The sequence below is a fragment of the Neospora caninum genome, chromosome IX, assembly GCF_000208865.1.
Source record: "Neospora caninum Liverpool complete genome, chromosome IX".
NCBI lineage: Eukaryota > Apicomplexa > Conoidasida > Eucoccidiorida > Sarcocystidae > Neospora > Neospora caninum.
Window position 1 is genome coordinate 4,617,485 of NC_018390.1, and position 13,646 is coordinate 4,631,130.

The following is a 13,646-nucleotide window of genomic DNA, read 5'->3' on the forward strand; positions in this document are numbered from 1 at the left end:
TCTTATCGGCAAGAAACATCGTGGGAATCGCGTCTCGGGTATTTTTGGACGCTCAGCCTCGCCAAAGGAATGCCTGTATTTCGTACATTACCTTTTGGGGCCGGCAGATCGGCTACTAAAAAGGGAGTGAACAATAAGCGACAGATTACTCCCTTACGCTACATAGATGGTAAGGTTCAACCTTTTCAGTCGCCGCACGGCGCCGTGATGACAAAAGTTCTGTAAGTTTGCACAAGGAGGAATCGGCCAGTTTTGTACCTTGGACTGCGACATGCTTATCACAAGCAGGACCGTCTAATCGGGAACAGCAGAGTTTCCGAACACTTTTACTCGACCACTTCACTAGCCTGGAAGGCGCAGCGTTACCAACGGGCGTTTCTAGAGAAGCCGACTCTCCTTTGAGCACATCCGAAGATTCGATTCGAACGCTCATCTGCGAAGGTTTCCGTTCAAACCAAAAGGCGTTCTCTCTCACGGGCAAAAGAAGTGACAACACCACGCATGCACGAGAGATCGAAGCCGCTTCGGATACCGATACACGCCAGCTTTGGCACGTAGAGACGAGGCTGTGTGCGCCTCTAAACATGCCTGCGCGCGCGAAAAGCGCTTCTGTCCATTTTTCCTCCTATACGTTTCGGCTAACATTCAAGGACGTGTTGCGTCTGAAACTGCTCCTGCAAGAGCAGTGATGGGTCGTTCACGACTACCGGGCAGCAAACGGATGTGGCCTCTCCGTGGACGACCGGGAAGTCTCCTGTCTTGGACATCCTTGGCTACAGAAACGCCGTCATGGCATCTGACGTCTTCAATTCGTGAATATGAGCCGCTGGGTTGTTCGGCCGGCTTCCACGGCTGCGTGCAAGTAAACATGAATGCGGGGCACACACGCGAACTAAGCAACGATTTGCAGAGACGGAGCACTGGAAACAGTGGAAATCACGGCGGCATCCCGGTTGCATTGCTGTAACATGGCTGTACTCTGCGTAGCTATATTATTTGTATGCATGCATCTGTGCAAATTGCACCTATGTGCGAGTAGTGATACGTCAGATGGCCTGATAGTAATCAGGAGCGCAACCGTTCAGGTGATAGCCGTTACAATAGCGATCACAACTTTCTTCCGGGGATGGGACGTTCGTGTGAACTCTCATCTGCATCCTGGCTCAAAGGCGCTACGGATGGCGGCAAGAAAGTCTGCACATACGTATGTCCTGGTTGCCGGTGCCGAGGAGGGATTCCTGCTTGCAGACCCACTGAAAGCACGAACAGCAAACATTTTCCAGCACAACAGCCACATGTCCTTCATGCTGTTTTCTGGGGTGTCTCTGTTCACCGTCACTTCAAACTGCTCTTTGAAGAGAGCGGTGTTTTCCTGCCGTATACAGAGGGCTCCGGTCTTGCACACATAAACCCGCCGCTTGTAAAGCTGCATAGATGACGAAAGACTGCGAAGCACGTAGCTTCCAAAGTAAAAGGCAGAGCGACGAGCAACTAAAGCCTGAATCCGCGAGACAGTTATACCGTGTGAACCACACGGGAAAACGCCCCAGACTGGACTTCCCTGCCTACGGACCCTCCGCGTGCCTGCACATGTGGCGGGTACGCTGTGGTATCGGAGAGGCAACAGTATTGAAGTGACACAGGAACGTTCGCATTCCGTTTTCAGATCTAAATGTGCGTGTGTGAGCGGGTGGTTTCAAATCGTCCATTTTTGGCTTGGCCTGTATCCTTTCTTCGCCCGAAAAAGCGCGAGTGGACGAGGTCACGCGGGTGGGCCGTCGTTAATCGCTTTTTTTCCTAAGCGCGCATGTTGAGACTGCATGCGCCTGGGCAGGCAGACACGAAACCTCTTTTCGTGGTCCAAGCCCGTGGCTGAAACGAATTTATCCTTTTGGCGTCCACACAGGCCCTCTTTCACCTCCGATTTTCGTGTTTACATCCCGTGAATGCCAACCGCGTGTGTGCAGGAGAAAGCGCGAGTCTTTTCTTCTTCGTTTTGCCGCCCGATGAGGCTCGGTTCCGGGGGTCTGCTAAACATGTTTAACTGGCCGTGTCTGCATTCGACTAGCACATGGGGGCTTGAGCGTAGCAGCCTTTAATGTGGACGCTTTTTTTGGTCCCTCTCGCCACGTGCAACGTTCCTGACGATCCCAGGCAAGTCTCCCTTTCGGTTTTAGATTTTCCCCCGGTCTTGACGGAATCGCCGTTGCGCTGGTAACGACCTGAACGCCCCTGCCGCCTTATACGAGGGCCTCGAGCCCCCGTCTTTCCGCGACATTCTCGTTCCTTTCCCGTTTCCGCCTCTTGAAACATGTCTCACGGGGCAGTTTCGGGTGCGAGCTCGCGCGGACCGCACCGCAAGAGCAAAGTGGGAGCTCTCCTCAGCGAGTACTACAACCTCGATGAAGACACGGCTGAGTCGTCTGTGCAGTCCGCTGCAGGCGGCCTCATCCACCTGCCTGGAACGCGGCCGAGCCCAGGGGCGTTGATTGTGTCGAAACCTGTTCCCGACGCCCCGTCTGGCCTTTCTGCGGGGGGATCGCGGTCCGACCGCATTCCCGTTGACACAGGCTCTTGGAGCGCCGGCGCGGAGGCGAAAAGTTTCAAAGGCGCGCAGGCGCGGTTGCGCGGCGAGGACGCGGCTTCCGGGCGTCCAGAGAGCGCTTCCGGGGAGAGGTCAGAAGGCGCGCCCGAAGAGAAGGGCGGCAAGACCGACCTGGACAGCGAAAATTTCGACGTGCATGCGTTCTTTGCCTCGGCAGTCCACACGTCCTCGCTCCGGGAACTGCTGCGGCGGAGCGTCCAGCTGGAAGAAGAGGTGCGGCGGTCCGAGGGCGAGCTCCAGACTCTCGTGTACGAGAACTACGGGAAGTTCTTGGACGCTGCAGAGACGGTGCGCTGCGTCAAGGAGGACATGCAGGCGCTCCAAGGCCACATGGCCCAGTTGGATTCCCGCGTCGACGCGATTGAAGGCTCGAGTCGCGAACTCGATGAACTGGTGCGAGACCGCGCCGCAAGTATTGAGGAACTGGTCTCGTTCCGGCAACTCCTGGACAAGCTGCAGATCCTCTTCACGTTTCCCGAGGTTCTTCGCCGCCACTTGGCCAGTGGCGATGCGGAAACAGTCCTCTCCATCTACCTCCACATCCACCCTTTCCTCCAAGCTCAGCAGACGGCCTTGCCGCGCCTCCAGCGTCTTCAGCTCCTCGACGCGGACGCGACTTCCGTCTTCCGCTGCGCAAAGCGCCTGCTGAGCCAGCGCCTGGAACCGCCCGCCGGTGCGCTCGCTGGGGAGAAGTGCCCAGCTGCGCTTCCAGTGGGACAGGCTCGCGAGGCGCTGTCGTCCAAAGACGCCTCGAAGACGCTCATGCTCCTCCTCCAAGCTGACGAAGACCGCGCAGCCCTCCTGCAGCTCTACCACCGGAGCCGGACCCACGCGCTCGTCGAACTGATTCAGTGGATCTTTGACCAGGACCGCCTGCAGCGCGAGGCGGCGGCGGATCAGAAGCGCCAGGAGCAACAAGCTGCCGACGCGTCGGCCGCGCCTCCAGGGCGCTGGCAGGAGCCGAGCGCCCTGGAGGCCCCAAGCGGCGACAAAAACCCTCGAGGCGGAACGAGCGAAGCTTCTGGAGACCTCCGGCGGGGCTCGACTCTGCGGATGCTGGAAGTCGCATGCAGCAGCGTGTCCGAACGGCTCATGGGTCCGCTTGTCGATGCCGTTCACGACACGCTGCGCGTGCTGAGGGAAGACCAGGCACAGAACAGCGAGAAACACCAGGTGGACGAGGCGCAGGTGGGTGGGAAGCGCGCTCCGGGCAACGTCGGCAAGAAGACGGAGGGCGCGGAGGAACTCACTCCAGAAAACGCCGCCGTTTTGCAGGGGTTCCTCACGCCGCTGCTGCGGTCGGTCTTTGGCCGCGTCCTCGCGCTCCTCGCGTCCACCAACCCGCCGGCGGCTTCCGTCGTGGCCGCGGTCGATTCTCTCCGCGTGGCGTTTCGGCGGCTGCATGCAGTTCTCCCCGTCGCGCAGCAGCAGCAGTTGTCCGAAGAGTTCTTGAGTTTTTCCGACCAACTTCTCCAGCAAGAAATCGCCTTGGCCTTCAAGGAATCCTACATGCGCGCGGCTCAGGAACTCAGCGCTCTTCAGGTGTTCTGTCACCAACTGCAGCGTCCAAGCCTCGCTTCGCGGGAGGATACACCTCCCCAGGGCGCGGAGGGCCAGCACCGAGGAAGCCGGCTCGAAGCGGAGACGCAGCCGCTCGACGATGCAAAGACGGAAGAGGCTCTGCAGGCGCTCGCTCGCACCGAGCACGCCGTCCTCCTGCAAGGCTGCCTGACCCTGACGGATCTCCACCAGCTGGTCAACGGGGTGTGCGGAGAGAAGTCTGCGCAGGCCGATCGAGTCGTCAGCTCGGAAATTGTCGCGTGGACGGAAGGGTACTTTTCCCTCTTCATCCAGTGTCTCTTGCGACTCACGCGCGACACCCCAGCGGCTCTGCAGGAACGCGTCGAGCAACGGATCGCGGCGGAGGACTTGCGGGAGGCTGAACTCGCCTGGTGCGAGAATCTGGAAACCGACCGACTGGCAAGTCGAAGGGACAACGTCGACTCTCGGGCCGGGAGAGTCCCGAGGCCTGCGCCGCGCCTCCCGCGCCGAACCCTCAAGGCGGGACTGTCTGCCGTGGAACGGCAAGTCACAGACGCTGTACTTACAGCCATCTTCACGCACCTCGTCTGTGCGGAGCGTGCGGGAACCGGCTGCGAGACTGACGACGCCCGGGACTCCCCGCGAGGACTGGGCAACAACGAGGGCGGGTGCGCCGCCGACTCGAACGGCTTCCTAGACGAAGGCCGAACTCTGTTCTGCCTCTTGATGATGCGGATGGGACGCCACCTGGAGTTACAGGGTCTCGGAAAGGTCGCAGCTGTCGCCATCGAACTGTTTCCTTCCTTCCCTGTCCACCGCCTCACTGCGTCCGTCGCGCCTCTGGCTGCGACCGAGCAGCCGGCCGAAGAGCCGGACCTGCCTGCGACCGACAAGAGCCCGCCCTTGCTGCTCCGTACGCGCTGGGCCTCTCAAGCTGTGCTGACGACTTACGTCTTCCACCGCGGTTTGGAAGGCGCTGCGCTCGCCACCGGCGCAATGCGAAACTTTGATTGCCTCCAGAACCTCGAGCAGCGACCGGATGCGCCGCACAACCCCGCTGGCGACGCGGCGGAGTCCGGCTTGGGCGGGAGTCCCGCGCGCCCGGTCTCGCGCGTGCCCGCGCACGAGCAGTTCCAAGTTTCGGGACTTCTAGACCCTCTTCTCCGGCTGCTGCATCGGTGCGACGCAGAGTGCGCGAAGCTCTTGGGGGAGCGGAAACACGGCGTGGGGAGTGCATGCGTGATGCCCAGCTCGGGCGCGGGGGCGAGTTCCGAGCAACACCATCAGCGGCGCATGGCACGACTCTTCGGACGGCGGCGGACGGTGATTGAAAAGGAAATGGAGCGCCTGTTCGCGCGCAAACAAGCAGTCTTCTCGCAGGTTCCCTTCAACCGCACGAAAGCCGTCATGGGAATCTTCCGAACTGCCTCGCGTGCGCTCATCGAGTACCTCCGTAGTCAGCTCTTCAGCCGGTGGGCGGTCCGCCAGCTGCAGCTCGAGTGCGCTGCGGCCTCAGAACGCATTCGCGACCTCGTGGCGGCCGAGGACGGGTCTGTGGTGGACGGTCTCCTCGACGAAGTGACGGCGGTTGCTGTCTCGCGATGTGTCGAGCGCGCCCCCAGACCGCCGCTGCTTGGGCATGTGGGCGGTGCGGCTGCAGCTGCCGTCGCGGCTGCGGCTGCCGTCGCGGCGGCGGCTGCGGGCGGCGACCCTGAGGGCGACGACGTTCTCCTGGAGCAGAGCGTAGTGGAAGAAGTGTGCAAGCGGTGTCGGCGTAGGTCGGAAACCTTCCTCTAAGTCGGGCCTTCTCTGGGGCCTCGGGTCTTTCTCTCGTCCGAAAAAGCAATTCGTAAACGAGGAAACCGGATCGCCAAACAGCGACGAGACTTTCTTCGCTCGTGAGGGACGGTCGAACCTTGGGACCGGTTACAACTTTTTTCTTAAGCTTTGTCCTTTTCTTTTCGAGAAACGCCCACTTTTGGCCGTTCCAGTCTCGGCGCACGGCGGGTGCGACACTTCGACTGGGACACGGCCTGGCGTTCGACTGACGTCCTTTTTAAAATCCCGAGGACAGTCAAGCGCGGCCACGCGGTACTTGCGCTCACCTCTAGCTTTGCCTCGAGGATTCGCAAAAGACTGCCGAGGAGCTCACACTGAAAAACGCAGGACATCCGCACAGCGCGGGGATCTGACTGGCTGAAGCAGCCGATTTTGCGACACACACGCCCTTCGAGAGCCCGGGCCTACTTGCCGGCTTCGCGCAGCTTCTGTCTTCAGCAGATGGCGCTCTTCTTGGCGCAGAGCTTCAGCTTGTTCCCCTGCTCGAGCGATCTGCCGCAAACCGACACGAGAGCCACAATCGCGGGAATCAGGTTGCTGCAACGTGATTAGGAATAGAGCACAAAGAAGTGTGTGTGTGTGTGTGTGTCGACTGTCGCGATATTTCCAGCGCGCGCGTTTCGCGGAGTGCTTCTGACACAGTCCGGGGAGCGTCGCTAGGTTGATGACCTGCGAAGCGAGCATGTGCGGACTTCACCGCAAACTGCCCCAGCACCCCTTGGAGTCTCCGTGGCAGGCTCTTCACTCACGGGGTTGATACACGCTTGATGAGAAGGGACGTACTGCTGCTTGGAGGAATGCGGAGAACGTGGCATACTGCGCACTGTATGTCTCTTGTCCTTGGTCACACCTTTGCTCTTTCTCAGCTCTTTCGAGGAACTGCACTGCCTTCTTGCACTCTAGGCTGCTCTCGTGTTGCTCGGCAACGAGCGCTTCAATGCCTGCCTGCAACACACAGCCCCAGAAATCCCGTTCTTCTCGTCGGTGTGTGCGTGACACGCGTGCGACTTTTGAACCCTCCTCGTCTCCCTGGCACTCCGTTTCCCCAGAAGAGAGTGTCGGAGGCCCAGAAAACCGAAACACTTTTGAGCTTCGGGGAAAGGGAGGAGCTAAGAAATCGCCGGGAAACAGATGCAGGAGACGCTGGCGAAAGGAGAACGACTTTTGCAAGCGCTTCGAAGACACCAGGAAAAGTTGAGGCCTTCGCAGTGTGCGTCCAAACACGCACCTGAAGAGCCGCCACTGTAGCTCTTAAGCTTTCCACGGGTTTCTCGAGTTCTGCAGTGTGAAGAAAACGCAGGATAACTTGTTTTCATGAACGAATGGACATTCGTCGAGCGTCGCAGCGGCTGTCTCGAAGAGAACGGCCAGGAGCGCACCTGCTTTGAGGTCGAGGTATGCCTTTTTCTTCGCGTCATACACGCGTTTCAGTTCCTGAGGCAAGTGCGGCATGGAACAACGGGTTCTTGGTGGATGCACTGCCGAGCCCGTTTTCTATTGGAAGGAGACATGCAGCGCTCTGCCTTACGGACGAGTGGTTTCTTTCTCGTGCATTGTCTCAGATCACAGCTAATCGGAGAGCAAGTACACATCGAGTGCCGACCCAACGCACAACGGGAAAGGTCGCGCCCACAAGGTGCCGTGTCACCACCCTTAACCCAACAACACCATCCGTTCACCGTCTCTTGCATTACCGCTTCCTCCTCCTTTTTTCTGTCGACTTGCTCGAGAAGAGGTGCGAGTTCCTCGCGCGCTTTCTTTCTCTCCTGCTCAACCCTGCTGCGGACCTCATCCAGACGCTGGAGCACGTCGCCTGCAACGCCGGCGGCCATACCCCGCAGAGACAGAACGGCTGCGAAACGCATCAACGAGCAGAGGCGTTTTCTTTTGCCCTCGCTGCACGCAGCAGAGGGATTGTCTCCTGATGCAGAGGATGTTGAGTTGTTGCGGCTCTGCTTTGTCCTGAACGCGACTCAATGAATCACAACTTCTTCCTCAATGTTGAAAAGGGCATAGAGACTTTTCGGGATGCACATACATGCATGTTGTCTCGTATATACGGAACAGGAGTCTCTTCCCTTCTGGAAGGACATCAGGGCGGTGTAGGGAAGGATCGGTGTGGACGGTTCACGTTCGTGTTTTTGGCTGTGTGTTCTCGCAGAGTTCGCTCTTCGTGGCAGATGCTGGGACCACTCACTCCTTTCGCGTACGGCTGCGGCGAGCGACGCGTCGACGCTTTTCAGTTCCACCTGCCTCTCTTGGAAGCCGTGGACGCCGCGCTCACGGACGAGGTCTTCTATCGCTTTCTGCTCCAAAGGAAAGACCAACGTGCAGCAAGTGGAAAAAATCCGAGGATGTGCAGTCATGGCTGGGTTGGACGCAGAGCCGAGCACGTCGGCAGAGCCAGTGCGATGTGTCGGATTCTCTGCTTGCCTGAAGCGAAACATTCCTGTCTTTCACCGCAACCAGCTTCGCGTTTCGTTCCTGAAGTCCGCGTGCAAACACATGACCGTCGACGGACAGACTGCACACATCGGGTTCGCTGTCATCGGCGAGACTTTCCCGACGCTGTGGGGGAACCCGAGGCTAGAAAATCGTCGGCGGGTGAGCGAAGCTCGGCACAAATTGCAGCGTTGCCGATCGCCGCACCCCTTCCGGCAGACGAAGGGACTCTCACAGCGTTAGCTTCCTCGGCCGCCGCTTCCTTGAGTTTCAGTGTTTTGAACAGGTTGGTCTTTTGCCGAAGCATGTCAGCGTACTGGGCCACAAACGCAGGCAAGAAAGCGTGCGGTCTTGAGGCTGCCTCCGGTCTCTGTGGAGAAGCCCATAGGCATCCATGGCTTTGCCGGGGGGTAGCAGAACAGAGAACCGCCCCCGGGAAGGTACTGGCTATAACAAGTAGATATAAAACTAAACCAGACATCCCAGCGGTAGTTAAATATCGTGTCACGAGGAGAACTCAGTTTCGGAAAATAAGCTTGGCCTGCAGTGAGGAACCACGGCCCCCCAACAAGATCGGCAGTGCGGAGAAGGCGGTGGGACTTTTGAGTTCAGCGCACTGGAGTCGATCCGGACAAGGACGAGCCCTCGTTTTCTTGAACCTAACCCATCAACGACCCGACTGCTCAGGGGGCTTCCCTGGATAAAGAAGAGGAGTTGCCCGGTGGATGCTGCGGGCCGGAGACCTTGAGACTGCTTTGGGAGAGCCTTACCGTTGCAAATTCTTCTTTGCTCATAAAACAGTAGCCGCGGGCAGTTTTGAACTCGTTTTCAGCGGCAGAGCGCTTCAGGGTGGCGGCATGCTGCGCTGCCAGTTTTCGCTGAACTTCCTGCTCCAGCGACTTCTTTTTCTCAACCAGAAGCTGAAGCTGCAGCGCACCCAGCATCGAGGAGAAAAACGCCCTGGGTGAACGCAACGTACGGTGGCTTCACGAGCGCAAAATACGCCTCCCCTTAACCTTGTGAAGGGACACACTTGCTGTCTGTAGACCTTGAGCTTGGTTTCATCCACCTGCAGCGCAGCAGAAGAAACAATTTCTGTGTGACGGGGACTCAGAGAAGTCGCTGTTCCAGGTGTGACGACGTCGCCTTCCAGTTCATTGTCAAGGACATCTTACACCAGAATCTATCGATATCTGCATTCCTACCCTGGTCACAACGACACGTGCCAAGAGCCACATTCTTGTATCCATACTCACACAAACATGCATATTCAAATACACCCGCACGCACTCACATATATAGGTATAACCATAAATATATATATGTCTATTCGGACATTTATGTGCATGCACGGAGGGAAATAGCTCTGCAGTGTACCTCTTCGCCGGAAGCGGCCTGGGTCGCGCGGGTCTCTTCCTGCAAGCTGGCCAACTCGCATTGCAATTCCAGGAGAGTCTCCTGTCGGGGCGGTGGCCCTGAAGCGGCCTCGTTCACCTGCAGAAAAAACGCTCACCGACGGCATACACTGCCAGGTTTATCAAAACACGTTTGAAGCCGCGCAGCAAAAATGAGGGCTTTCATTCGTCGACAGTGGGGAATGCAGAGGAAGCCGAACGTTCAGAAGAAGAAATGCTTCGCGTCCTGTGCATTTTCCTACCTCAACTAGACGCTGTTGCTTTTGCTGGAGCTGGCGAACACAAGAAGCAAAAGCTTCTTCGGTCCTTCTTTCTTCCTTATGGAGTACTTCAAGGAATTCCTTGGTACCTCGTTCCGGGTCACCCGTCAGAGCTTGCAGCGCCTGCAGCTGATTCCTGGTTGTGTCCAGTTGATCTGTCAAGTAGTCGAAATAGTCCGTCTGTTGCTGGGATCTACTCGACAACCATGTTTTGTACACACAGCCGAGCAGCCCGTAAAAAGCTGGCGGGGGCGCTTCCGTGTGGATTACGAGTCCGGTGTGTGGTGGAGGAAATGGGTGCGCTCTTTACCTGAAGGCAAGGGTTGTCTCTTCAACTTGCGCCATCCTCAGTTCCCTCGCCACGCTGAGGAAGCTCGTCAGATAACCCTGTCCAGAGATGAAGAGACCAACCACCAGTCCATGCAGGCGCGACTGGGGATCGATAAACGTCTCTAACGTGTCTCAAAAAAAACACATACCTCTGTTTCTGGTTTCTGCTTCAGCTTCTCAATTTTCTCGCACAGCAAAAACTTCTCTGTCAAACAGCCACTCAGAAGTCCAGAAAAGGCCCCTTTGCCAAAGCTCCCTTGCCCACTGCGTTCGGCCAGGTCCGTCGATATTCGTTGTCCTCGCAGTGAGTCTCGTTTCTGCCTCACTGACGCGCCCGGCCCCGCAACATCTCCCGTTTCTAACCTTTTTCGAGTCGCTGTATTTCCTGCTTGCAATCGGTGAAGCCTCCACTTTTGCTCTGGGCTTGTTCCATCGAAGAATGGAAGATTTTGAACTTTTCCTGCAGCTCTTTGTACTCATGATACGCGTCTGCCAAGTGGCTGTCTTTCGCCAGGAACTCGACTGGAACATCGATATTCACCAGGAATTTCGCTAGGTAAGCTCTGAGCGCAGGGAGTGTTTGCAACGACACATCAAGCCGGCAACCCTTTCCTTTTTTGTGGTCGGTGAAACGTGCAGTGCGTCCTGTTGAGTATCTGACAGTAAAAAAAGTTTACTGGGGAGGAGACAACCGCCTCCCGGGAATCTGCAGTTCAGAACTGCTCAGACCCTGGATACGCCTTCCCAATTTATCGCGGTGAGGAACCCACATGGGTCCGTATTCGCAGCTGTGCTGGCTGCACTAGAGCATCTCTACCGACAAGCATAGGGGTAATGCACTGTACTGTTCAGTGCAGCTCACCGCTTTCTGTGGCGGTCGAGGTTAGTCAGAAGCCAATGAAGAAGGGGATGGACAGTGTCCTTCTCGCCAGAGAGGAATGACCTCTCAAACTCTCTTGCACGTGCCACACCACAGTACACAGAGTGTTGTACCGATATTGCGTCGCTAGCGAGTCGACGTAGAACGGTGCGTCTGGAGGATCGCGATCGGACTAGCACCAGGTACTAAAGTGTTGTTGCTAGGGTAACTGTGCAAGCGCCAGCCCAACCTGTACAAAAATATATACTCGTAAATGCACTACCAGGTGAGGCGAATGGAGGGCCTATACAAAACTGTAGGCCGTCAGGTGATTGCCTCGTTCACCTGTTTAGCTACCTAGAGGAGGCGAGGTGAGCCCCTGGCCAAGTAAATTTCTTATGCACTTAATTCCGCTTGACATACTAGTAAAACGAAGCATTGTAACCAAGTACGTGAACTGCTTCCGCAACCCGCAGCTTGCCAAGTAAATTCCGTATGTACTTTTATTCCACTTGACATACTCGTCAAACGAAGCATTGTAACCAAGTACGTGAACTGCTTCCGCAACCCGCAGCTTGCCAAGTAAATTCCTTATGTACTTAATTCCACTTGACATACTCGTCAAACGGAGCTTTGTAACCAAGTACGTGAACTGCTTCCGCAACCCGTAGGAAGAACGACTCCGAGCTTTCTTTGCGGAAGTCAACTTTGTGCCTTTCGGGGTCCACGAAAGCCAACACTTTGCTCACAGTTTCTAGGAGATCTTGCCTGTCAAGAGGAAAACGCCACATTCCAGAGGCAGCAGTGGACTGGGCTCATCAGAGGCAGCATTCCCGTTTTTGGCATAAAGTGGCATCTGATTGGTATTGTATGCCTTGAGTACGTAAGGACAGGAAAGGTTAACCGCTCGCAGGCGATGAGCGTCATGGTGGAATGCAGCGTGAGTAGCCTTTGCTGTCGGTGGTGGGTTGGGCTACTCGCCGCTTACGGTTTTTCTTGATCAAATGTCAGGAGACTGGTTTTCATGGAGAAGGGAGGCTTGTTCAGCCCTTCAACAATTTCTTTTATCATTTGTGCCGACGTCATTGTGGCGTAGCAAAAGCGCACCAAGAAATGCAGTGGCACCGACTCCCCTCGCAAACCTTCCCCCAATGATGGTAGTACGACGATTTTGCGGTTCTGTTTACTGAGACGTTTTTAGAGTATCACTAGTGCAACTTGAACTTTTCTCTTTGTGGCTTTCGAAAGCTGTCTCTGGTGGCAACTGTGCCCAGGCAGCCCAACGTGCGCTGTTTTTGCAAAGCTTGGGTAACGCGACATTCAGAGCCACAAACACGGCCTTGCACGAAAGTCTTTTCGGGGAGAACCCACGCTGACCAGGGTTCTCTTTCCTCTACCAGATGTCCTGTATTCCTAGCAACAAGAAAAATTGAAAATAAGGCTCGTTCCGGGTACTGTGGCCTGCAGAAGAAGTTGATACGTTGCCTTTTCCAAGACAAGGAACACTCAGAATAATACTTGGAGGAACCTTGCGGAGTACCTTCGAGTGACCGGGATAACAATTCTTGCGGAGATCAGAAACGAACAGAGTTTTATCCGTCGGCCACAGTTGCAGAAGGAAGAATTCCAGGCAGCGGCGTGTGCATTACAGCCCTTTATTCGACATAATATTCAATAAATGAAAGAAGGCGTAGACGCAAAATCATTTCGACATTGAGGGACACGAATCCGACGTTTATCTCTATTAAGGTCAGTCCTTCGTGAAATGAGGAAGGTGGCATGTTCTGAAACATGCTTGCCATTTGTCCAACACGATCCACCCTTCTGTTCTCCTCACGTTCTTCGCCCTTTCTTCGGAAAATCGATGCGAGCTTCGATGCTTGATGTTTAGCTCCTACGCTGACTCACCCCAGGTGATGAGCCCCCGTGATGACAGTAATGAATGTATGGAATGTTGCCTGGCATGGCGCTTCCGTTACGTCTGAGCAACTCACTTGAGGTGCGGATGATGGAATGAAAAATACTGACATGCTTCAAATCTAGCAGATATACTTTTCGAATCTCGGTTGGTTCACGCCCATAACAGTAGATGTGATTTTTGAATCGGTCTTAACAGCCGATCGCTACCCTAGCACACAAGTTGTCCAGTCTTACAGTAAGAGGAGCACTCATGAGTGTGTTCAAGGTGAAGATTGACAGGATGGTACAAAGTGAAGGCAACTCGAATCTACACTTCGTACGAGTGGTACTAACTGTCACCGGCTGTAAATCACGTGTCAGCAAAAACTGTCAGCACGCAGGACTCGGAAGCCCACCCTGCAGATCATCCTGTTATGAGCAAACGCAACTGCATT

General features: G+C 56.1%; 2 protein-coding genes across 2 annotated transcripts; one reads left to right on the plus strand and one right to left on the minus strand.

The window, feature by feature from the left end:
* Nucleotides 1–2,311: 2,311 nt before the first annotated feature.
* On the plus strand, nt 2,312–5,944 carry NCLIV_044030 (hypothetical protein; the record flags this gene model as incomplete). Its single annotated transcript, XM_003881322.1, has 1 exon — nt 2,312–5,944. The coding sequence occupies one exon, from the start codon at nt 2,312–2,314 to the stop codon at nt 5,942–5,944; it is 3,633 nt and encodes a 1,210-aa protein (XP_003881371.1).
* Nucleotides 5,945–6,420: 476 nt separating this feature from the next.
* Nucleotides 6,421–12,378, minus strand: NCLIV_044040 (conserved hypothetical protein; the record flags this gene model as incomplete). Its single annotated transcript, XM_003881323.1, has 13 exons — nt 6,421–6,523; nt 6,837–6,931; nt 7,215–7,264; nt 7,366–7,420; nt 7,681–7,838; nt 8,184–8,292; nt 8,664–8,744; nt 9,199–9,354; nt 9,806–9,922; nt 10,086–10,296; nt 10,414–10,555; nt 10,797–10,996; nt 12,281–12,378. The coding sequence occupies 13 exons, from the start codon at nt 12,376–12,378 to the stop codon at nt 6,421–6,423; spliced, it is 1,575 nt and encodes a 524-aa protein (XP_003881372.1).
* Between the last annotated feature and the right edge of the window lie 1,268 nt (nt 12,379–13,646).